Source organism: Colias philodice, chromosome 24 (genome assembly GCF_061535455.1).
Source record: "Colias philodice isolate Cphi_HAF_F1 chromosome 24, ilColPhil1 Martin Lab GWU primary, whole genome shotgun sequence".
In the NCBI taxonomy this organism is placed as follows: Eukaryota; Metazoa; Arthropoda; class Insecta; order Lepidoptera; family Pieridae; genus Colias; species Colias philodice.
The window spans coordinates 7,773,035-7,797,526 of record NC_143109.1 but is presented as its reverse complement, the minus strand read 5'-3'; the positions used below and the strand labels follow the sequence as shown (position 1 = coordinate 7,797,526).

General features: G+C 32.0%; 1 protein-coding gene across 2 annotated transcripts in view; it reads left to right on the top strand.

Moving 5' to 3' along the window:
• The window catches only part of LOC149477806 (uncharacterized), a 366,366-nt gene that overhangs the window by 324,307 nt on the left and 17,567 nt on the right, over positions 1-24,492 (top strand). For both annotated transcript variants that reach the window (XM_089710075.1, XM_089710076.1), the window contains one exon: positions 18,441-18,576. In XM_089710075.1, coding sequence (XP_089566201.1) covers positions 18,441-18,576 — 136 coding nt within the window. The remainder of the gene's footprint in view (positions 1-18,440; positions 18,577-24,492) is intronic.

Sequence of the window (24,492 nt, the reverse complement as noted above, 5' to 3'; positions counted from 1 at the left end):
TAAAACCGTTCCACCCGTTCCTATAAACAGAGCATACATACTTTCGTTATTGTGAATATATAATTTTAAATATTTGTTATTACGTACGATTATTATATTAAGATTAAGAAACATGTCAAGTGCTTATTTCAAATTTAATTTCTACATAAATAATTGAAGTTTATTGTGTGCCTCGTCCATTTTTAAGGGTACTTGACCTCTAGCGGATAAAAAAACTAGTACAAAAACCACATTATTATAAAGATGTGGAGTTTGTGGGAAGTTAATCGTTTGATTTTGAAAAGATTATTTCTTGGAGTCCTAGCTGAAGAAGGCATTTTCTTTAAAACGACTGATACAATTTTGAAACGATTTTATATAAATGTAGGATTGTAAGCAAAATATATTTCGATTTAATATTTTTTTTAATAAGTAGGGTTTTTAATAAAATGTAGGAAATGAAACTATTTTAAATAGCAGAGGAAGTAAATAGCAGAGACAAAAGTATTATTTTAAATTTATTGGGGCATGGGCCATTGTATCAATCAGGTCATTGAAAATAGGGTTAGTTCCTTGTAGTCTTAATGAGTTGTTTATCAGAGCAGAGCGGATTGAACCCGGGACCTTTTGCACTGCGTATCTGAGACAATTATTATATACTACAAATAACGAGATGTTGTATTCAAATTAGTTTTTTAGCACGATTATTTTTGCATTTCGTTAAGTAATGTCGAACTATGTGAAACAAATTTTTGGCTTGAAATTATAAAAAAAACTAATTTTAATATTTTTGTACATCTCTATAATGCCGTGACGTGAATGTACCTACCTACGGACTGCAGAAAAGTAATTATTTATAATATTATGTTTCATTTCAAAATGTATTAAAACGTTGTAACATGTAGGTATAATATTAAGTGTCTCTCATACATATTATTACTATAATTCACGGAGGAGTGAGTTTCATTTAATAATCCCTACTTATATTATAAATGCGAAAGTAACTCTGTCGGTGTGTCTGTCTGTTACGCTTTCCCGCTTAAACCTCTCAACCGATTTTGATGAAATTTGGCACAGACAATCTTTACACCCTGAGAAAGAACATCGGCTACCTTTTATCAAAACACCACGCGGGCGAAGCCGCGGACGGAAGCTAGTTAAATATAAAATACTATACAAAAGTGTTTGACACAAATAAGATAGTACTGTAAGTAATGAAAAGCTCAATGAAACCAACAAATTTTGTATACCTTTGTATATTTCATACGAAAGAGATTATATTTTAAAATAAAGTATCAAAAAGGATCAAGGCTCTACTTAATTTTCACAAAATATGATGGAATATTCAAAGAGATACATTTCGTCGTAAGTTTAATGAATTATTCATAATAACTGTAAATTTGTCTTATATTCCTTGTGTTAAATTTAAAGTAAAATTCTTAAAATTACCATCTCTATGATTCAGCCAAAAAACATTTGCTTAGGAGATAAAAAATATCTTCCTCGTTCTAAACATGACTTAGATTTGAATTTCTATTTATTTTACCTAAACAAATATCATTCAATGTTATGTTATAATAATTTAAGTTTAAAATAAAAATAATCAAAGAGTAACCTTTCATATTTAACTGAATACCACCAAAATGAGTTCACTAGTTTCATTCCTCACTTAAAACGAACATTTAAACCGTGATTATAATATATTTTTAAAACACTTCTCGTATTTAAAAAACTAATTGCGCTGCGGTTGTCCCTTATTACATAGTTTTTGTACTACGCCAAATTGTTCAATTATTTTAATAATTGCATTTAAACCGCTTTTATTGTGCAGGTTAATTATGAAGACATGTTGAAACGTTTAAATCATGAAAGAAAGAGTATTTTGTTTTGCTCTACACTAGCTGTGCTCCGCGGTTTTACGTGCAGTGCTCCGCTCCTGTTGGTCTTAGCGATATATATAGCATCCTTCCTCGATAAATGGGCTATCTAACAACGAAATAATTTTTCTAATCAGACCAGTAGTTCCCGAGATTAGCACGTTCAAACAATCAAACTCTTCAGATTTATAATATTAGCACAGAATACATAATAGTAGCTAAACGCTACAGAACGGACACTCTCCGCCTCCCGCCAAAATTAAACTTACCTCACCCCGCGCGATCGTGATTAAAATGGGCCACATTTTTCTGCAAGGACGATACGCAACGAAGATTGACAACATTAATCAAATTGACTTAAAGTAATTTTGGATTTGTGATTATCGTTTTTCGTAGAAAATGGTTAGATATTGTGCTGTTTACGGATGTATTTCATCAGAAAAACGCGAATTTTTTATTTTTTTTTACGCTAGTCACAAATGTGCCAACCATAAAGCGTTAACACACACATTTGCAGTCTCTACAGTGTGACTGTCAAAACGATAATTTTGTATGGAGTGTCCGGGGTGTGATATTAGTATAGATTTGTAAGGATTCTTTTGCAAGTACATTACATACGAATTTAATAGCGAATTTATTTAGATTAGCTCTTGTTAGGATTACGATACGTTTATTTAGCACTAAAATTACTCAATAAAAATACTCTCAGTTTTCGATACATATATTTAAAACGAATTTAGCGTTTGAAAAATGTTTCAATTATAAAATAACGCTGAAATGGCTAATCTTTTTGTAGATATTTTAAATATTTCACATTTTTAATAAATTGTTATTTAAACCAATTCAGTTTATCCGTGTGTGAAAGTTTGTATGTTTAGATATTTGTAACTCTATCACACAAAAACGGATGATTGGATTTAGATGCGATTTGTTACATAGGTATAGAACCCATCTGATACATATATCCCGGATCAACTCGGGTGAAGCCGGGATGATTGGCTAGTTATATAGCTACCTATATTTAGATAAAATAATATGATATTCTACTAACCGATGTCAAGTTTTTTCGGATAAAATCTTTTGTATGAATATCCTGTTATTTTTATTTTGATAAAAACATCATAAGAATAGATCTATTGTGTACCTATGTTAAGATCGGAGAATTATTTTTTTATCTTGTAATCCCGTTTCAATACCAAATCCTATTTTAGTTAAAACTACTTACTACAATAATCTTTTGAAAATGATACCTACCTACTTTAGCTCGCAAGATCATATTAAAAATTTTTAATGAGCGTCGCATATTAATAGTTATTACTTACCGTGATAAATGGACTATATAGTATATACATATAGCACAAAAATATTTTTTTCAATTCGAACACGCAGTTCCTGAGATTAGCGTCAACCAAACAAATTCTTCAGCTTTAAAATATTAGAACATTTTTATGAACCAATACTTTTTGATTGAAGCGTAAAAATACGCTTTATTTTAATTCATACATTGCTTTTTATACCTTCGTATAAAAAGCAATTATAGTTGCGATGAATAGACGAACATTGGAGAGCGTTCAAAATAGTTTTTCCTTAGAAAAGTCGACATTTTTAAGGGCGATATTTTCAATCGCGTTTTAGAAAGTGGGCCGGCAAACCGTGGCAAATGAAATTACCCGATCGTGACTAAGGACACGAATTCAATTCCGTTTTGAGACGCTTTTTATTTTGTAAATACGTTTTTTTCTGTCTGTTAATTTATGGGGATTGTAGGCGATTTCGGTTGCGATTTCTGTAAATATAAACAATTTAGTTGTTTATAGTAACACGCAATAGTTGAGTATCGAATTTATCATAGGATTTATATATTTTGATAGTCAAGTTTTAACAACACAAGAACGTTTATACACACATATTACAAAGAGGATTATATTAAATATTGATATTAAATCCCATAAAGTAGAAAATTGAAAATCCAAACATGTAGGTATAATATAATTGTACGTGATTACTGTATCGTAAAAGTGAATAGGTATCTTCTACAACGAACTTTAAAACTAATACCTTCATAAAATGTATTTCGTATCTCAGTACTTCAATAGGTATCCATTGCAATAGATTACCTACTTTTGCTGAAGGACCTCACACAGCCTGCTAGCGCCATCTATTGTGCGTTGTGAGATTTAAAAACTTTGTAATATGTTTTGGAGAAAAACTAAGCAGGCTATTTTGAATGAATGAATGAAAAATAATTTATTGCTTTGAAAATACATAAATACATATAACAAAGACAAGATACAGAAACAACAAACGGCGGCCTTATCGTTAGGTAGCGATCTCTACCAGGCAACCCAATCTTGGTATAAAATTAATAAATAATTTTCTTACCATACTAAAAAATTAGTTAGGAAGGCAATAAGTATCATTAAATAATAACGTCCGTTAAATTAGTCAATTATAATTAAGTTTCATGATTCATGCCGCTTTTTTATGTTACAAAATTATTAAAATTCAGTGGTAACAGACATTATTTCACAAACAATCTCAAAAATTACGCGAACTAATAAATAATTAACTAAATAAAATTAAAGGTACATTTGAAAATTTCATTACGAGTAAAATTAGATAAATTTTCGCCAAGGTATTCCGTTATTAACTTTTGAGTGAAAGCCTCGGTCATGAGATATTAATATTTCGACTTACAAATTTGTTGTCTTTAATCTATGTCTTGAATTCAATTATTTTCACAGTGTTTTAGGTTTCTCTAGAAATCTGTGATTATCTTTATTTGTTCTAGAAATTGTATTTCGCTGGGTAGGTTAAGCCGTAAGTTATTATAAAAACAACTAGGTACCTAATTTGATGACGTTTTTGGCGTTGGTAATGGATTGTCAGACATACAGTTTATTTAATTCATCATTTTGTATTTTGTGCTTAATTTTATTGATAAAAATAACATATAAACTGTGTAGGAAGAGAAATGTATTATTTGTATTTATAATCCAACTAGCGGTCCGCCCCGGCTTCGCCCGTGGTACCTTACCGTACCTACATGTTTAAACTTTAAACTATCCTCTCAAGTTGGATCGAACTGCACATGATGTGCGAATTTTATTATATCGGTTAAGTGGTTTAGGAGTCCATTGAAGACAAACATTGTGACACGAGATTTATATATATATATATATTAATATTTCAATTTAGCATTTACATAATAAATAAATACATTGACATCCTCAAAAAAACAGTATCAATTAAAATACCTTGACCCGGAAAAAGCGGGGTGCTTTCATTACCCACATGCACGTTTCGTAATTAAAAATTTCACACAAATTTGGGGCAAATTTAAATTCCCCGGATAACAAGAGAATATTAGCCGATAGGTATTTGTTAATATCGCCAGCGAATACCTATCCGGGCTAGATTGGATTTTAAAGCCTATCGAGAGGTAGATTAAATTTTATTACTAGGTATCCTAGGTTAAAGGTGTGTATGATGGTTTACGTTTTACTAGTTTTCCGCACGTGACTTCGTTCGCTTAGTAAATTAATTTTCGGAATAAAAACTATCCTATGTCGTTTCTCAGGTGTCAATCTATCTGTGTACCAAATTTTGTGCAAATATGTTAAGTGGTTAAGTGAAGAAGAAACAGACAGACTGTCAGACAGCGTTCCTTTTACACACATTTTTTTTTATTATCGACTGATAATAATAGCGGTTTCTGATAATTGCTTAAATTCATAAGAATTTTATAATTTCGCTTCACATTGGAGATCAGATGAGTCATAAAACCAGTTTTTATTAAATCCTTACAGAAGTTATTAATTATTTTAATAGCTTATAACTTGTTCTTGGAAGTAACGATATTATAGCATTTTTAATAGTATTACAATCCTTATCTTAGCTTAGACGAAGGTAATTATTCCTGAGATGGGGGCGTACATACAAAAAATAATGTCACTGGAAGGTTAAATCATGTTTTAGATTATAGTAATTACCTAGTTTGGTTTATTATTTACTAGTTTTCCGCCCGCGGCTTTGCCCGCGTTTTCAAAGAAAAACCCGTTCCCGTAGGATTTCCGGGATAAAATCTATCCTATGTCCTTTCTCGGGTATCAAAATATCTATATACCAAATTTCATGCAAATTGGTTCAGTAGTTAAGGCGTGATTGAGTAACAGACAGACAGACAGAGTTACTTTCGCATTTATAATATTACTAGCGGTCCGCCCCGGCTTCGCCCGTGGTACATGTTTACGTTTTCTCTACATAAGAACCATCCTCGTACTTCAAGGAATATAATAAAAAAAGAATTATCGAAATCGGTTTAGCCGTTCTCGAGTTATGCGCTTACCAACAAATTTTGCGATTCATTTTTATATATAAGAAGTATGGATTATTATCATTTAAGTAGGTAATTATGATATTATTTTAAATAAGGGAATGAGTTTAAAACAGTCGGTTGAGTAATTTTTAAATTCATCTATGTTTATGTAGGTGTGTTTGTGTACATAAATCAAATCTTTTCTCTTTCTGATATTAAATTAAACCATAAAACTTTTTCAATTAATTAATTATACAATTAAAGGATAAATTAATGTTTCGTAAACTTTCCCATGCGGAAGTGGCAGCCCATAAAAACTTTTGACGCGTTTCATTAAAATTTCTCTCTTAACTTTTTGTACTGTAGCGACATCTTTATTTAAGAGTATTCAGTATATATAAATGTTCTGTTGCCATGGCAACTGTGAGCCTGAACGATGTGGGGTTCAATAACTAATGATTTAAAAAATCTCATCAATATCAGCACAGCCGTTCTTGTGTTATAATTGTTAACTTTAAATTAAGACTGTTAATTTGCTTTTAGTTATATTTGAAACTTCAGAACATGTTATAAATTCTTGGTTATATTACCTTATTTTAATAACCAAGGTCTATTTAAAAAGCTAAACAAACTATTAACTAACAAACATATGGGATACAATCCCATTGTGGGATAAAAGCGTGTCAAAACATTTACACCATTACACGAGTTATATGGAAGTGGACGGAAAAAGATGTATGTTTGTTTGTTCAACATCTGCAACTGCTGAACGCTTTCAAGTTGTTTTACTGTTCACTGATGTACTTATGTTATAATTTTTGTATTCAGTTGTTTAGATTTAATTGAATATTTGATTTAGAGATACTGTGTAGTGTTTTATTCAACGTATTTCCTACATGGCGTAAAAACCAGAATATACGATTGTATTTAGGTATACTTTATATTTTATAATACCTAGGTAATTTATTTACGTAGGTACCTACATACCTTTATTCATAAGAACCCTGAACAAATAAATTATACAACAATATAATTACAAATTGTCTGTCCATACATCGCATAGCAACCTAGTATAATTTGGCCCGGTTTCACCTGCTACATAACCGCCCAAACAAATGATTTTATCTTCCCGTGAAGCCTACACACGCTCGTATTTCATCGATAATTACAGTATCTATATTGAATAACATTAAATATCCGTGGTATGCACAATTTTCTTAGAAACCCGATGCAACCGACAATTTATAAGAGAATCGGTAGGGCTGCCACTGCTATCGTAATTTGATATAATTTTAGGATAAGTTTAGTATTGTGAATGTTTGTTAAATAGCTCTGCTATCGTAAATTATTTTAATTAAATTTATATTATGTATATTTACGTATGCAAATGTACTTATTATCTAGTAACAATTGCTTTTGTCTGAACAACTTGAACAGATCTGTCTGTAGATACATATAAGTATTTGGCATGAACAAATATAATGAATAGTAAAATGGTTATTTTACACAATAATTAAACATGCATAACTTACTTGTTTTATTTTTAGAAACTCCTTGTTGGCAGCCCTACCCATAGTAATAAATATCACGCCGTAATGGCGTAGGGCAATCAATTTTTAATACGAATCTAAACAATACGTTATGGCCGTTTAAAGTAACCAACACATGTTAACCGGCAGTTTATCTTGGTGGTTAAATTTAACCGGGCTTCTAACTCTTTACGGGGTGTGAACGGAATTGTGTTGTTTTAAGGTGCGGCGTATGTTGGAGTGGCTGGATAATGGATGGGTGGCCAAATTAATTGTAACTATCTACTTATAAATCAAGGGTATATTTATTTTTCGTAGGTAGTTGTTTTATAATAATTTTTAATGGCATGTTTGTTCGAATAAAGTAGGTATATTTGAAACGCGGAAGAAATTTGAGAAAGTCCTAGTTGAAAAGAGAGGATGAAAATATGTTGTATAAAAATACAAACATACAGACGACTTCCGAACCATATATTACATATATTTTATAACGAGTTAATCTCATAAAATAAAGTAATTAAGTTCGCTCGGTCGTTTCTGTTTCCGTTGCTTTTAACTGTTTTATGACTTTGGTGTTTTAATCTTTATTTATTTAACAGTACTTTGGATTGATAAGTTCTTATGTCCGGGTATATGTAGTTTGGTTCAGGATTACATAAGAATAATTAATATTGCAATTAATACGTATTAAGGAATATGTACTACAATAACTATCTAGGTATATAATACTATTAATATTATTACGCTGAAGAGTATATTTGAACGCGCTAATCTCAGCAACTACTGGTCCGATTTGAAAAATTCTTTCAGTTTTAGATAGCCCATTTATCGAGAAAGACTATAGGCTATATATCATCACGCTAAGACCAATAGGAGCGGAGCAAAGCGGGTAAAACCGCGGTGCACAGCTCGTTGATAATTTTATCGATTATGATATGAAAAAGAATTGAAGTAATTTAAACAAATAGACTTATGTGTATTTACGTGATGCTGATAGTCTCATATAATTTCTAGAATGCATCTAACTAATCCACAACCCATAGTGAATATAAAAATTGAACCTTTGAATCAAGTAGAACTTGAAGCAAATAAAGGTACGGTCTACTCTTTATAACTGCAAATAGATTTTATGATTAAAAGTAATTTTGTTAAACATTTATTTCAACTAATACGACATATCTCCATTATATTATGTTTAAAATATCCCACCCTAGCACTTAGAGTAAGTTATGAGGTGTCAACTATTTATAGTAGCGGATGTGCAAGCGACTTTACCAATATATTATATTAATATAGTTATACAATTGGGAACAATTTTCTTTGATAAATCTTGTTTTCATAATAACTAATGTATGAGAAATGGCTGTATAGAAAAAGGCTGCTTACATCCTTCTCTTTTTAATTGCGTCGCTTTTAATGTATTAATGTAGGTACCTACTATGTTTTCATATCTTCATTTCTATAATTATTATTCTTATATTTATACTTACTTACTAATCACGAAATGTAAGAAGTAAATCTATCGAGATGCGATTTCTCGTGGGAGTAGTTGATAACAAGACACGTCAGATTAATTAATGCAGATCCCGCTAAAATGCTACGAATAGTCGTTTTGTATTAATAACTCTTCTAAACATGGTATCGGGTAACAACAAGAAATAATATCGTTTATAAACGCAAAAGTTTCTCAAGATGTTTGTTACAATGTTGTTTACATATAAAACATCTGATTCGATCTCGATGAAGTTTTGCTTAGATACCTTCAATTAAAGTCTGGATTAGTTCAAAGGTTAATTGTTAAGCAGATAAAACGTCTAAAAGCGCTAACCAAATAGCAAAACTAAATCTCCAATTACATCTCAAATAAGGGTATTTAAAAACACAATCTCGAGTTTCGAACTTGACCATTCGCGAAGTTTTAATAAATGTATCTGAATATCCTTAGATACCTACTTGGAATAATGTTTGGGATCTCGTTTGATTAAGGGGAAAGGGGGGAAGTAGGAGGGGGTTTATAGTGAAAGGGGAGGGCTTTAGTTTTTGCGTCTGTTGATTAAATACAGAAGGTATTGTTACGACGGATTTTCGGTTAATGTCGTGACGTTTAGGGAAAAGTTTTGGATTAAATGCCGTGTGGGTGGCGTAGTGTAGGGTTGGTGTAGTTTTTAGAGAATTAATCCAACATTAAGGTTAAACTGTAACTCGATTTTATATACAGTATGTACCTAAGGTATGTACCTTAAAGCTTAACATGGATTTATTTTATTATTTTATAAGTTGTCGTGTAAATTGATGCATGACAATGGAATAATACTTATGTTATAACAAGATTAGAACGACCTAGGTATTTAAAACGGGTGAAAGTTAAACAAAAAAATAAAATAGAAAAGACGTGTGGCACTCGGGGATTGCCGCGGCCGCGGTAAAGCTATTATTGCATGCTATGCCTTCAAGCCACACCTCCGCGCCCGTCGGAGTGGGGAGCGTGAGGTTTTTCGTTACTAAATTTCTGGATTCGGTCCCCGCGCTCAAGGCCCGCGATAGAAGCTATGCAATAGCTTAAAAATTATAGGAAAAATACCATTGATAACAAACGGAAATCGCAAAATATATGTATGTAAATACAAATGAAATAAATAACATTACACACAGAATTTGCTCACAAAGCTCTGTCCACCATAAATACATCATACTCGCTTCCGCATCGTCAGAGAAAACAAAAGAATTATAAAATAAAAGAAATTGTATCAGAAAATACGGCACGAATCCACAAGGAAAATGTAGCCACGATAAGAAAAAACATTATTTAATACGAAGCGAATCAACGCGGAATCACACAGTATAAATAAAGGATAAAATATGAGAAATGAAGGGGACATTCTTAATAGCGAAATCTTGTTAAGTGGGATAGAAAGATAAGGAGTGGGGTTAGTGCCTACTGGATGTAACGTGCCTGGAGCTGGTGCTTTGCGCTTACTTATTTAATTAATATATATCCATACTAATATTATAAATGCGAAAGTAACTCTGTCTGTCTGTCTGTTACTCAATCACGCCTTAACTACTGAACCAATTTGCATGAAATTTGGTATAGAGATATTTTGATATCCGAGAAATAAAAAAAATAAAAGGACATAGGCTACTTTTAATCCCGGAAATCCCACGGGAACGGGAACTATGCGGGTTTTTCTTTGACTGTGCGGGCGAAGCTGCGGGTGGAAAGCTAGTTTATAATATGTTAGGTAAGTATATTAACAATACATAGCTTTCGATTCGATATTATTTATCACGTAGGTTTAGAAGTGAAATTTCTATCGGCGCGTTGAGAGTAAAATTTCAAGGTCGCGTCATAGCAATACCGTCACGTCATGGAGTATGGTGACGATTTTGATATCTTGCCAAAGAAAGTTCACTCGAAAGACACTTTTTTAGTACAATTGTTATATTTATAAACAATAAATACAGGTACGCTTTATCTTTCATGATTCCTGAAATCATTTATATTATAATTATATATTAGTATTCAAGGATGTTTCACAATGTCGTATCCATATTCCATTGATCTTCGTTGAGCTAACGAAATGAGAGATCGAAACGCGTGTTTACCAAAAGGGCAGATTTAATAAAATCGAAGAAATACAATAAGCCGTCTGTCGAATCGTGAGCAAAATTAATGTTCGAATTTTTTCGAAGGAAATGATCGCTTTTTGTTAAGGCTCTCTTTTAGATTGCGTGTGAAACGCGAATATTTTTGTTCAGTCGATTGTTTTATTAATTTGCCCTTTTACTGTTAATTAGAAGTTGTATTTTTATCTGGATTTTCGGGTATTTAGATGGTACCTATGTTGATCGCGGTGAAATGGTAGTGCTATTATTGTATTAATTAAGTTTTTGTAATTGAATCTATAGAAAAGGTTGTTTAATTTTGCATTTGTTGTGATAATGTATAGGAAAGTCTATGAAAGGTTACATTTCGAAAAGTTACAAAATTATAAGCACGGTAACTAGATAGTTTTGAACTCCAGTTTATTTTTACTAGTTTAGGTAGCGTCATTAATTAAATTAATAAAGTTTAACCTATTATACTTACACAAAACAGACTATCTAATACTAAGCACTAAAAATGTTCCACTTTAAATAAATTAAACTTCAAGTATGCAAAATCGCGGTTACTACTACCTACTAGATAACTAGTCATAGTATGAATTGTATGACTGTCATACAATTTCGACTGGCGTGTTATACGCGTTCATGCATAAAATGCCTAACTGTTAACTCAAGGAAACAATAAATCGAAAATAATTTAGAATTTCTGCTCTTTTGAATACGGGTCAAGTTTCCATTGTGTTCTGTTTGTCTGTGTGTTCGTGTATAAGTCGGGACAATTGTGACGTTGCTTATTGACTTAAATTTCCTAATTCAGAAATATAATTAAAGTCCTATCCTACTAATATTATAAATACGAACAGCGAAAGTTTGTGAGGCTGGATGTATAATATGTGTATGTATGCATGTTTGTTATTCTTTCAGGCAAATACTACTGAACCGATTAAAATGAAATTTAGCACACCTATAGGTGGTAACTTGGAAGTTTTACCCCGTAAATTCCACATGAAAACGCGGGCGAAGCTGCGGGCGGGAAGCTAGTCTTATATATTTAAAATAAAAAGAAAAGTCGTCCGTCCTGTCACGTTAGAAAAGTTAATAGAATTTTCTTAAATGGTCTGTTTTCGGCGCTTATTTTTCCTTTCAGAACCTTCTCCAGACAATTACAACACTAACAAAAAATAGCATTATGAAAAATATTCCCAGCCGTTCACGAATCCATACTAATATTATAAATGCGAAAGTAACTCTGTCTGTCTGTCTGTTACTCAATCACGCCTTAACTACTGAACCAATTTGCATGAAATTTGGTATCGAGATATTTTGATACCCGAGAAAGGACATAGGCTACTTTTTATCCCGGGAAATAGGATAGGTTTTATCCCGGAATTCCCACGGAAACCGGAACTATGCGGGTTTTTCTTTGACTGCGCGGGCGAAGCTGCGGGTGGAAAGCTAGTTTGTTATAAAATAATTTGTATCTATTTCCTGACTTCTACTTTAGCTACAACAAGCCGTTTGCCCTGGTTGACTCGGGGTAAAATAATCGCATACCTATAGGTATCCTTATTAGGTACATATCAAATAACGAAACTATTTGTTAGTAAAATATTGTTAATGATCGGATCAGTACTTCCGAAGATTATCCCTTACAAACATACAAAGCTAAAAACATTATCTCTTTATAAAATTAAATATAGATGAATTGCGATATAAATTATACATTGGCCACCAAAAAAAGCCTTCGCAATAGATTCTTGGAAAAAACGTAGCAACTCCACAAATAATTTATGTAGCCATCTCACAAGCAAATGGGATCCGAATATTTCAGGAGATAGCGGGTATTTGAATTTTTCCGTCAGCGCTTTTTCCTCTGAATTTAACTTGTAGTTATTTATTTTATCAGTCGAAATTATTTCGTTATTATAAGGCAGATGATTTTTGAATGAAGTGTGTCAATTTACTCGGAATAAGTTCATCCGTTCTTATTGTATCTATAACTAGCGGTCCGCCCCGGCTTCGCCCGTGGTACATATTTATGTATTCTCTACATAAGAACCATCCTCGTACTTCAAGGAATATAATAAAAAAAGAATTATCGAAATCCGTTCAGCCGTTCTCGAGTTATGCGCTTACCAACACATTTTGCGATTCATTTTTATATATAAGAAGATTATGACCTAAAGAGAAAAAAACAAGGTCCAGTAATTTAATATTATGGTTTAAGGCGCAAAAATGTCTATGTTTGTTTACGGATCACTTTCATTAAGACAAGGTTGGATTTTCGAAACTAGGCTTTGAACGAAAACTACGAAATCATTTCTACGTAATCTTAAATTGGAATCTGTAAAGTTTCGGCCAGTTTTGAATCAATCAATTGTGGAACGAATTATACAATTATTGATAAGTTTCAATTAGTAAGCGAAAACAGCGCTGTCTGCGCTTTAATTGAAGTGTTCCGCTGTACGGTGCGGGCGGAGAGCGGTGACTCAGCGCTTTATTGTATTCGATTTCATGTTAATATCGTAATTATTAGTTTTTGTTAGACTCTTGATGAATTTTTTGTGGTGTATGTGAAAGTCAGTAATTGAAAGCTGTTCTTTAAGTCTATTAATATTAATAGAGGATTAATTGAATGAATAACAATTTAATACATATCTAACTATATATACTTAAGTATATTATATATATACCTTTACTAATATAAATATTAATATAGAAGAACTATTGTGTTCTTCCATACTAGATATCTACATTATACGTTGAAGTTAATATTGCATTCGCAATACCACAATTGAAACTCAAAAATGTATTTAATCACTACATAGTATAAAACTATGTCCCTATGTATGCTTAAATCTTTAAAACTACGCAACGGATTTTGATGCGGTTTTTTTAAATAGATAGAGTGATTCAAGAGGAAGGTTTTAGTATATAATTTATTATGTTTTAGACAAAGCGGGCGAAGCCGCGGGCGGAAAGCTAGTTGAATATAATATGTACATATAACTATGTAGGTACTTTCCCACTAAACAATTTCCGATGCAATGACTGTACAAGTGTACAGGTAAAACGCAAAAATACGCAAATAGAATGCACAAAACTTGTGACTCAATACATACTGATTCATTCAACATCGCGACCGTAACGAACCAACACTTTGTTTAACTATGAAATGACTATTTACCGATACAATTTGACTTTTTACCGATGTTCCAGATGTTTGTACCGATTATTCGATAATTGTGGCGCGGAACTAGGCCGTGAAATCGTTAGATTCGGTTACGGTATTTCACGTGATGAAATTTTCTTTATTCGATAGCTTTAGCAAGCTTCGCTCGCTTCGTATTTGGAAAGACTGTACAGGATATCATCTGTGTTTATCAAATCTTAGATTGGTTGAATAGATTTTTGTAAAAGATATAGTCTATATATATATACCTACTTACACATAAATATGTAGGTACCACTCAAGCTCAAAAATCAATTATATTTTCATCTATAGGTACTTACTACTTTTACGAGCGCTTTTAGTAAATTATATACAAGGTGAAAGGTAAGACATTTGAAAAACTTAGACAGGAGCTTCTACTCATGAAACTGAACAACTTTTGTTCTACAACTTTGCTGAATTCGTAGAAAAAAATTTGGACTTTGTATGGAAATCTGTCAGCTGATTAGCGAAGTTTCCTTACAAAGTCCAATTTTTTTTTACGAATTCAGCAAAGTTGTAGAACAAAAGTTGTTCAGTTTCATGAGTAGAAGCTCCTGTCTAAATTTTTCAAACGTCTTACCTTTCACCTTGTATATTTACCAACTGCTCAAATAGCAGATTTTACATGAGCCGGCAGAATCTGTAGTTACACATTCGTAATTATAATAGGCATGTAATTTTATATCTAGAATTTATTAGAACTTAATACTGCAGTAGGATTTTTGTACCGAATGTACAAATCTGCACAAAACAATACGCGCGTATACAGTATTAAGTATTCTGTGGCAATGCATAACCTATCCTACAATCTGCACCATACCCTCAGTTTAACAATTTATAAGTTTAAATCCATGTTTAATATTATTGTGGGCATCTGTTCCGCTTAAAACTTTCCGCCAATATCAAACCGCGACGGCTGTCAGCCATTGCAGCTTGCGAAAGGCGCCAAAATTGCTTCGCTTTCGCGCCAAATTGTACATTTTTCTTATTGCCAGAATATTCTCGAATGTTAAACGTTTAACGGATATTGATTTGAAATTCGTAAGTGTTGGGGGTAGTTTTGTGGAGATTTTATACTTTTTTTTCATTGTAAAACATATTGGAGCTAATAGTAAAGCATAACTTAGTAGAATTCAGTAATGTGGTTTTAGTATTTAATGATGTACCTAAAAGTAAGTAAATAAACATTTATTGACACATTATGCAACATGTGTTCTTAATTCAATACAGAATCAGGAAAAATACAAGAAAATTCAAGCGTAACCAAATTTAAAATCGAATTATCCATAAAACCCTACGGCCTACATTAAACTTAAACCAATCAATTTCACCCTCCACTTATCGACAACCGTTATCGATAAACGGTCAACACTAGCCGTGACGTCATAATGAGCATGCTGTAAATTACATGCACTAAATAACTGGTGAGTGGTGACTAATGTATTGGATTCGTCATGAAAATACGGGAATTCTTCAATTATTACTATAAAATTAAAATTTAGGAATTTTATGCCAAATATATTATACACTAGCTGTGCCCCGCGGTTTCACCCGCATTGCTCCGTTCCTTTTGGTCTAGAGTGATGATATATAGCCTTCCTCTATAAATGGGCTATCTAACACCGAAATATTTTTTTTAATCGGACCAGTAGTTCCTGAGATTAGCGCGTTCAAACAAACAAACTCTTTAGCTTTATAATATTAGTATAGAAGTATAGATGAGAGTATGTGATGGATTACATAGGTACTTTTAATAAAAATAGTAGGTACTTAGAACAAGAGGAATTTACAACAATATGCAAAAAAGTATAATTTATATCCTTAAATTATTTAAAACATATTTGCAATATAATTTTTCCTGGGATATCTTCGTAAGCATAAAAATTGCATTATGTATACCACCTACCACATAGGTTTAAAATAACACAGAGTTAAATATCACAAATACCGAGAAGTATTTAATCAAAACAACACGTTCCCACGGGTCATCCGATTGACTGATAAGCTCAAACACAAACATACATACAAACTTAGTACTCTTTGTTCAATGACCTACTTCTAAACTGGTTTTGATATCAATGTTTGTAATAATAGTTCATAACTGTATGAAGTTTGATATTTTGTGTACATTCTAACGGTTAGTGTAGAGTAATATGATTGAGAGTTTACATTTTTGCACGCCTCATAAGCGAAGCGTTGAGGTGGGTACTACTGTCACTTCGCGCAAAACATCTGATTTTTCAAACTTAAAATGTCTTTATGTATCATACATTGCACTTGTAAGATAATACATACACACACATATTAAGAAAAAACACTATTTTTAACGTTCATGATATTTTTGATGTCATTTTTGTTATTTAAACTAGTTAAAAAACAGTTTAAAAAAGTTCTGTCTTGGACGTCCGTGTGTCTGTATGTGCGGATCCTTTTTCTTGTTAACACGATAGCGACCGAAATACTTTACTAATCGAGTCTTTTTTTTTCTCTTACGCTTGAGTATGCTCAGGAATAGAACCCTTTCATTTTTCAGGGTCTGATTCGATGTGGTTTAATTGTTATTAAATAAACAAAAATAATAATTAATAAATATTTATTAAAAAAAATTATGAGGCGTGCACTTTTGGATTTTCCAAATTATTTAAATTTGTTTGATTTTGTGGTTTTGCTGTGCAAAAATTCGAGTTCCAATACTGACAATTTTTCGCTTGCAATATAGAACAACATCCTAAATGCAATAAAAATAATATAACAAATATATTTTCGTAGAGAACGCGATTGAACTGAAGATCAATTTAATATTAATTTCTGATTGTTTGTCTATTTGTTAATCTTTCACGCCTTTCCTGACTTAACGAATTTTATTAATTTTCCTGTCTCATTGGATTCATCGGCGCGGCGTTGAAAATTAAATTTACCGCATCGTAAACTACGACCTACTAATGAAATTCAGTCAGTACTATTTAGCCGTTTTATTTTTAAATACTAACATTTATGAACTTTTATAATATTACGGAAATATACTATACTAGCATCGCTCCGCGGTTTTACCCGCATTGCTCCGCTCCTGTTGGTCTTAACGTGATGATATATAGCCTATAGCCTTCCTCGATAAATGGGTTATCCAGCACCGTAAGAATTTTTCAAATCGGAGCAGTAGTTCTTGAGATAAGCGCGTTCAAACAAACAAACAAACTCTTCAGCTTTATAATATTAGTATAGAGATACTAGTTTCACTACCTACTATACTGTGTACAACAGTGCTTAATAATAATTTAATAAGACGTAACATGTAGATATCATAGTGTATCAGTATAGATTTGCAGAGTTCCCAACTCGCTCGAATTCTGCGATCGTAAAGTGATATCTCAAACTTAATAATAATTTATATGATTCACCGGAAACTGTTGAACTAAACGAATTAATATTTCAATACGAAGTAATATTGTTATAAATTTGCATTGGTATTGTAAACAAAAATTACCACTTGGCGCGGTCTCCTCTCTTCAAAGAGATGTACCTTTTATTGTAATAATCTTGAATTAATTTACTTTATGTTAAATTTATTATTTACGGAATAAGTGAAGCATCTTTCGATAAAGCAAATAAATAAAAGCTATACATTCTTTATAATTATTGTGATATCTCATTTGCTTGTGTAAACGTTTTTATTTTCATGGATACTTGCTCAAATGTTCGTTTAAGTATCTATATTTAGCTATTTAACATGTTAGGCCCGTTGAGAGTAAAATTTCAAGGTCTCGTCATGGCAATACAGTCACGTCATTGAGTAAAGCGACGATTTTGGTATCTTTGAATCTTGCCAAAGAAGTTACACTTCAGCACACAGGCCTTTTTTAATTACTTTATGCAAAACTTATTTAAATATTTATCTATGTTATTTTATTTGTCCACAGCGGACCCCTTGCCCGGCAAGCACGTCCCACTAGAGAGCTATGAGAGCGAGCTGGAGCGAGAGCACGCACTGCCGACGTCCGTCCCCAACGCCGACATACTCAAAACTAACAGCAATCCAACGTATCATAAGCCGAGGTAAGCTATTTTGTTTGACTACCCACTTTCGTAAACTTTTAGGGTTTTATATGTATATAAAATAGTAATTCACGTATGAATGTACCTTCTTGTATGTAATCTAATACCTTTAATAATACTTACATAGATACCTATCCATTTCTTCGTTAATTTTTCCATGTAGCGTTAGGTATAAGTATCTACTCATATATATCTATCGTTACGTAAACAGCTACAAAGCACATAATATATTTACCGGTTCAATGACCATGTAATTCGAACACAATTGTCTTTGTATACATATTACATGTTCACGTTTATGTATGTCCACATACATTTGCGAATAATTACCCAGATACATAATAACCCTTTTTGAACGGAAGACGGGTATTTCTAATCCTTATTCATGTTACATTTCTGTTGTTTTAATGATACATGTCTTAGCAGTTAAAAGTTACTTCACGAGATAAATATAATAACTTCTTCGTGATGTGTTTACATCTTATTATACGACGCTCTCATTTTCAATTCAAGACGAGGATGTGAAAAGTTTTAGTTTAGGATGCTCTTTATATCTTTCTATGTTTTTATTGTATCTATCTCGGAGGATTTTTAACTTGTACTTATCCGTAAATAATAATTTTAAATGTAATTATTTGTTTCTTTTAAGTAGATAATTTTCAGTAATATTTTTTATGCATATATTTTGAAAATGTTAGTAAGTATTAAATATTAATAACCACATAGAAAAGAACCCATTACATGTCAGATACAATTATGCGGCAAAGCGTATCTAACAAAGATTCCGTAAATTAGTTAAATTTTAATGACACAGCCCTAATTAAACTTTATACTTCCCACTTCAACGTCAAAAAGTTTCAATGACAATCGGATTGTTCACTCGAAAGCGACTTCCGAGACAATTGCAATAGAATTAACCGTAATTTTTACATCAACCGAATTAAAGTATCAAAACTTTTTAAACACCGCCGATATTCAAATTTTAACGATCAAAACTGTTGAATATAATTTTTGGCTGCGAGCAATTTTAATAATTGGCTCTTCGGCAATTCCCTGAATGAAATTAATTGTAATCGTAAATTTTAGTTAGTGCCTCTTAAAGTTAAATAATCGTTTACTGGGCGTAAAGTTGGATCCCTTCCGAGTCGTTGAGCGGGCTGTAAAAACGTACGTACGTACAGTGTGTCCAAACGGCTGTATCATTTATTGTTGATGTCGTAAAATAACTTTTTGATGCGTTCTAATGTTTATTTGTTGGATTTAAACGGTTACTCGACTTGTAACGGTGTTAAATCGGGACGACCACCGGCGATTACCGAATCTGTGTACATATTAAACTTTTTGAGCCGTTATTTATAGTTACTTGATAATAGAACAAAGTCGGTTAAAAAGGACCTAGGCTTGTTGACATGAAATAATTATACATATGCAAGTATATTATGTATCATGTATTTTTTATATAACATCAGAGAGGTGCGATAGTTCTAAAATATACATTTTTCTGAAAAAATATCTTTCAAATATACGTTCCTCGATTCAGTTGTAATTTGTTATTTATTTATTGCAAATAAACAGTTATTTTCACATTTATTATGGTTATATGATTTTAATCGTTAAGTCCTACATATTTGGCAAGTTCTTCCGTAACAAATTCTACTTAAAAAGGTCAAAACTTATTTCTGCTCATATCGGTAAAGCGGGTATGACAAGATTTCATAACACACCTGTTTAGAAACATTTATACCTATGTAATTTTAAATCTTTATTAGCTGTCTATATATTTAATACGAAACTAATAGGTTGTCTGTGAGATATTATCATGTTTGAAAAAATACCAAAAACGAATAAGTATGTACTTTGTTGTACACGAATTAATTCCTACAATTTGTAAAACAAAAAAAATATATACAGCCTGAATGTTGTTACAACGGAACCCCAAAAACGACATTCCGCCTCATAATTAAAATAATAAACCCGCTAATATTACGAGAGCCATTTGCACAAAATAATATTTCCTAAGAGCATCTCGATTAGCATAAGTTACTTATTGCTTGCATACTTGTAACTTATTTGCAACTTATTCACATTAGCCTTGATATTTAAGCATTTCATTATTTTAAATTGTCATCTGGTTATATTGGCTAAATGTTAAACAACTAGTTTCCGCCCGCGGCTTCGCCCGCTTTGTCTAAAAAAAGGAAACTAAAACCTTCCTCTTGAATCACTCTATCTATTAAATAAACCGCATCAAAATCCGTTGCTTAGTTTTAAAGATTTAAGCATACATAGGGACAGAGACAGCGACTTTGTTTTATACTATGTAGTGATTTTAATTATTTGAAGTTTTATAACAATCCTAAAGTGCAATATACATAATTAAAATCTTTATACTGGTTGTATTTTCTATATTTTAATACATGTTTTAGAAATATATCCCTTGCCATTTTAGAAATAACGTATAGCAAAAACGTCGGTTAACTATTTGTAAAAATAGGTAATGAGGCAATATACTTTTGTCATTTTTGCAACCATAGATAGTTATTTTCGTTTCGCTTCGCTAGTTTTATAGTATTAGTATCGATAATAAGCTTTCACAAGTATAACAAACAAACACATTATATCCCAAAACAGTGAAGCTTTTAAAACTACATTTCACAACACAATTTGCTTCTGGATTAATTCCAAAATAATCCTATAGGCAAGTCTATTCCAGGATATCTCGAATAATCGACTATCGACTGATAGAATCGGACTGCTGTGAGATAATATCGATTTAATCGACACCGGGTTAATGATTCGTGACGTACAACGGTACATACATATAAATTAAAGGATGCGAGTATTTACATAGCGAATGAATGTTATTTTTAACTGTTGTTCGCTTTATTCGTAACAGTAGAGATGAAATCCACATAAATGTTGAAAAACACTAATTGCATTCTCATGTGAAATATCAAAGTATTTTCTAACGAAATACTTATATATAACTAAGAAATTAATTAACTTATATATTAATTTCTTGTATTTTATTATTATGCACTAGATTTCCGCCCGCGGCTTCGCCCGCATTTTCAAAGGAAAACCCGCATAGTTCCCGTTCCCGTGGGATTTCCGGGATAAAACCTATCCTATGTGTTAATCCAAGTTACCCTCTATATGTGTGCTAAATTTCATTGTAATCGGTTCAGTAGTTTTTACGTGAAAGAGTAACAAACATCCATACATCCATACATCCATACATCCATACATCCACACATCCACACATCCATACAAACTTTCGCCTTTATAATAGTATTAAGAAAGATTATGCAGATCTTCGTTGGTATAATGGTTAGTTTCTAAATCTCAACACTGGGAGGTGAGTTCAACCACGGTTTACGACAAAAAATTAGCTGCCTTATACTTAATTAATAAGCAAAACATATGTGAATACATTCATACTCTACTTCACTATTATGTACTTAATTACAAATTAGAAAAGACAGTCTCACAAACAAATCCATTCAATGCCCAACGAATCCATAATTTCCTCGAAAAGAATATTCCAATAGCCATTGCTAGGGGAAACATTTTGCAGATCGAACAAAGGGCAAAGTTGCTTCTTTCCTTTTTATTTCAAACTTGGGCCCATCAGCAGCACAATAGAAAGTTTTGATTCAAATAAGATGGGACGCTAAATAGTGAAGTTTGTGGGCCCTGGCGCCGCAGTGATTGATGGGGGGTAGGGTTGGCACTACGTGAAATTTAGGTTAAAAAAATGATGGAAGAAACTTGGAGTTCAAGATAGAAGATGAAAAGAAAGCTAGGAGGAAAGAAAAACCTTTATTCGTTCTATTCTTGTTTAGGAAACTTCAATTAGCGTAATCATATAAGATTACTATTGATGAAATTGTCATAGTTATTATAGTAGTAAGTATGCTTTAATGAAATATTCTTTCAGTCTTTTATTTATTTATTTATTCATTTATTCAGGAAAACATTTACAATTCTTAAATACTAGACAGTTAAAAAAACTTTTGAAAGTAGGGGAGACCGGGGATGGTTGACTAACTTTTGACTTAAGCTCGTATATCTCTGATGTTTAACTGTATATAACAAAAATAGCAGTTGATACAGATAGAAGAACTATTCAGGTACCTAAAATACTAATCTATAACCTATATATTTATCATTATAATATTTATTTAGTCGATTTTCTAAACCCCTGACGCTTGGTCAACCTACCCCATGTCCGGGGTAAGTTGACTATAGGCATGGGGTAGGTTGACCTAGGCAGTAATTAGTGTAAATAAAGAGGATTAGTATAAAATAAAACATTAAAATGTACTAAATGATAGAAACTTTTTATTTAATTATAAACAAACTTAAATTTGAGATCCATTCTCGATTAAAAACTTTACTAAAGGTAACTTTTTAAACTATTAAAAAAACTAAAATTAACCATTCTTGAGGGATTAATTTTTGTACTTTCTGTTTCAACCATAATTGTAACTTGAATTATTCTAATAAATCGCTAATCACAGATAAAATTGCTTTTATAAAAATATTCAACATACATAAACTTGTGAGTATCTAATATTATAAACTAACAATAAAACAGAAAACTTCTTTTCTAAATTAACTTATTTATGAAAATAGAACAATCAGGCTCAAATCAGCTTTCCCGAGGTTCGGATAACGTTCTAGCTTTTAAGTTTAGTCACATAACGATGCAACGTTTTGTATGGAATTGAGTATTTCTTTGATGTGGCGTTGATGCTATTATTATCGAAGATTACTGCGTGGCAAGCTCTTTCTATGATATCTTTTGGTACATCATCCCTTTCAGATTTTCTTTTGTACGTCCTCATTTTCTGTAAAAATACAACTGTAATTTAGTATGTGAGAGAAGACTATAATAGTGTTTACATTGATGATACACATTAACCCCCACAATTCTTTAAATAAATGATAAAATGTTATACTTATTATAAAGGGGTTGGTTGACCAATTAGTCTACCTACCCCGAACAAAATTAGTCAACCAATCCCTGACGCCATTTTGAATTTCAACTGCGTATCATATGCAAACTCTGGCACTAACATGGAAGCAATACTGTGTAATATAGAATAAAATTATCATATTTACATTTGGCATAACAACAGCATTGTTTCTAACAGATCCAAAGACACAATAACAAAAAAAGTACGAACGAAAAAAGTTACTTACCGAGACCAAAAATACAACATGTGATGCTACTCATGAACGCCACGCGACTGCGGCGGCTCACTTCACACAAGTTAGCGGGTCGTAGGCATGCATCGTCGCTCGTGATTGGTTGATGAAAAACACGTGATGGTGGCGAGTTATTGTTGTTTAGTCTACCTGCCCCTATAGCCAACCATCCCCGGTCTCCCCTATCGTTCAAAATGAACAAATAGGTATACGATGATATTACATTGAAATATATGTTATTTTATCGCCGTAGTTTAAGTTTTCCCCTAGCGGCAACCCTATAGTTACAAGAGATGGCACAGTTTTGAATTCGCGAAGTATTTTTGTGATGTTTATTAATGAAAGTGTAGTTTGAGTAGTCATTTCCTGCAATAATTTATATCTTTCGTTTTTTATTATCTCAATTTTTTTTCCTTATTTCTTTATAGATCTTAATTTTACTGAAAATATTTTATGAAGAGTTATTTAGACATATTAAGGACCGATTTTTAATGCTTGGTTAAAACTTATCCGTCCAATATTACACGATAATATTAAAATGTCACGTAAACTGTCAAATACGGGCAATTAGAATACGTTTTTAAAATGGTAGTTTTATACTTTATTCGACGTATAAGTTTTAACCAAGGATTGAAAAATCTGCCCTTACAAGACTAAAAATAAATACTAAGTACCTATTGCACGTGGAAATAATCTGAATAA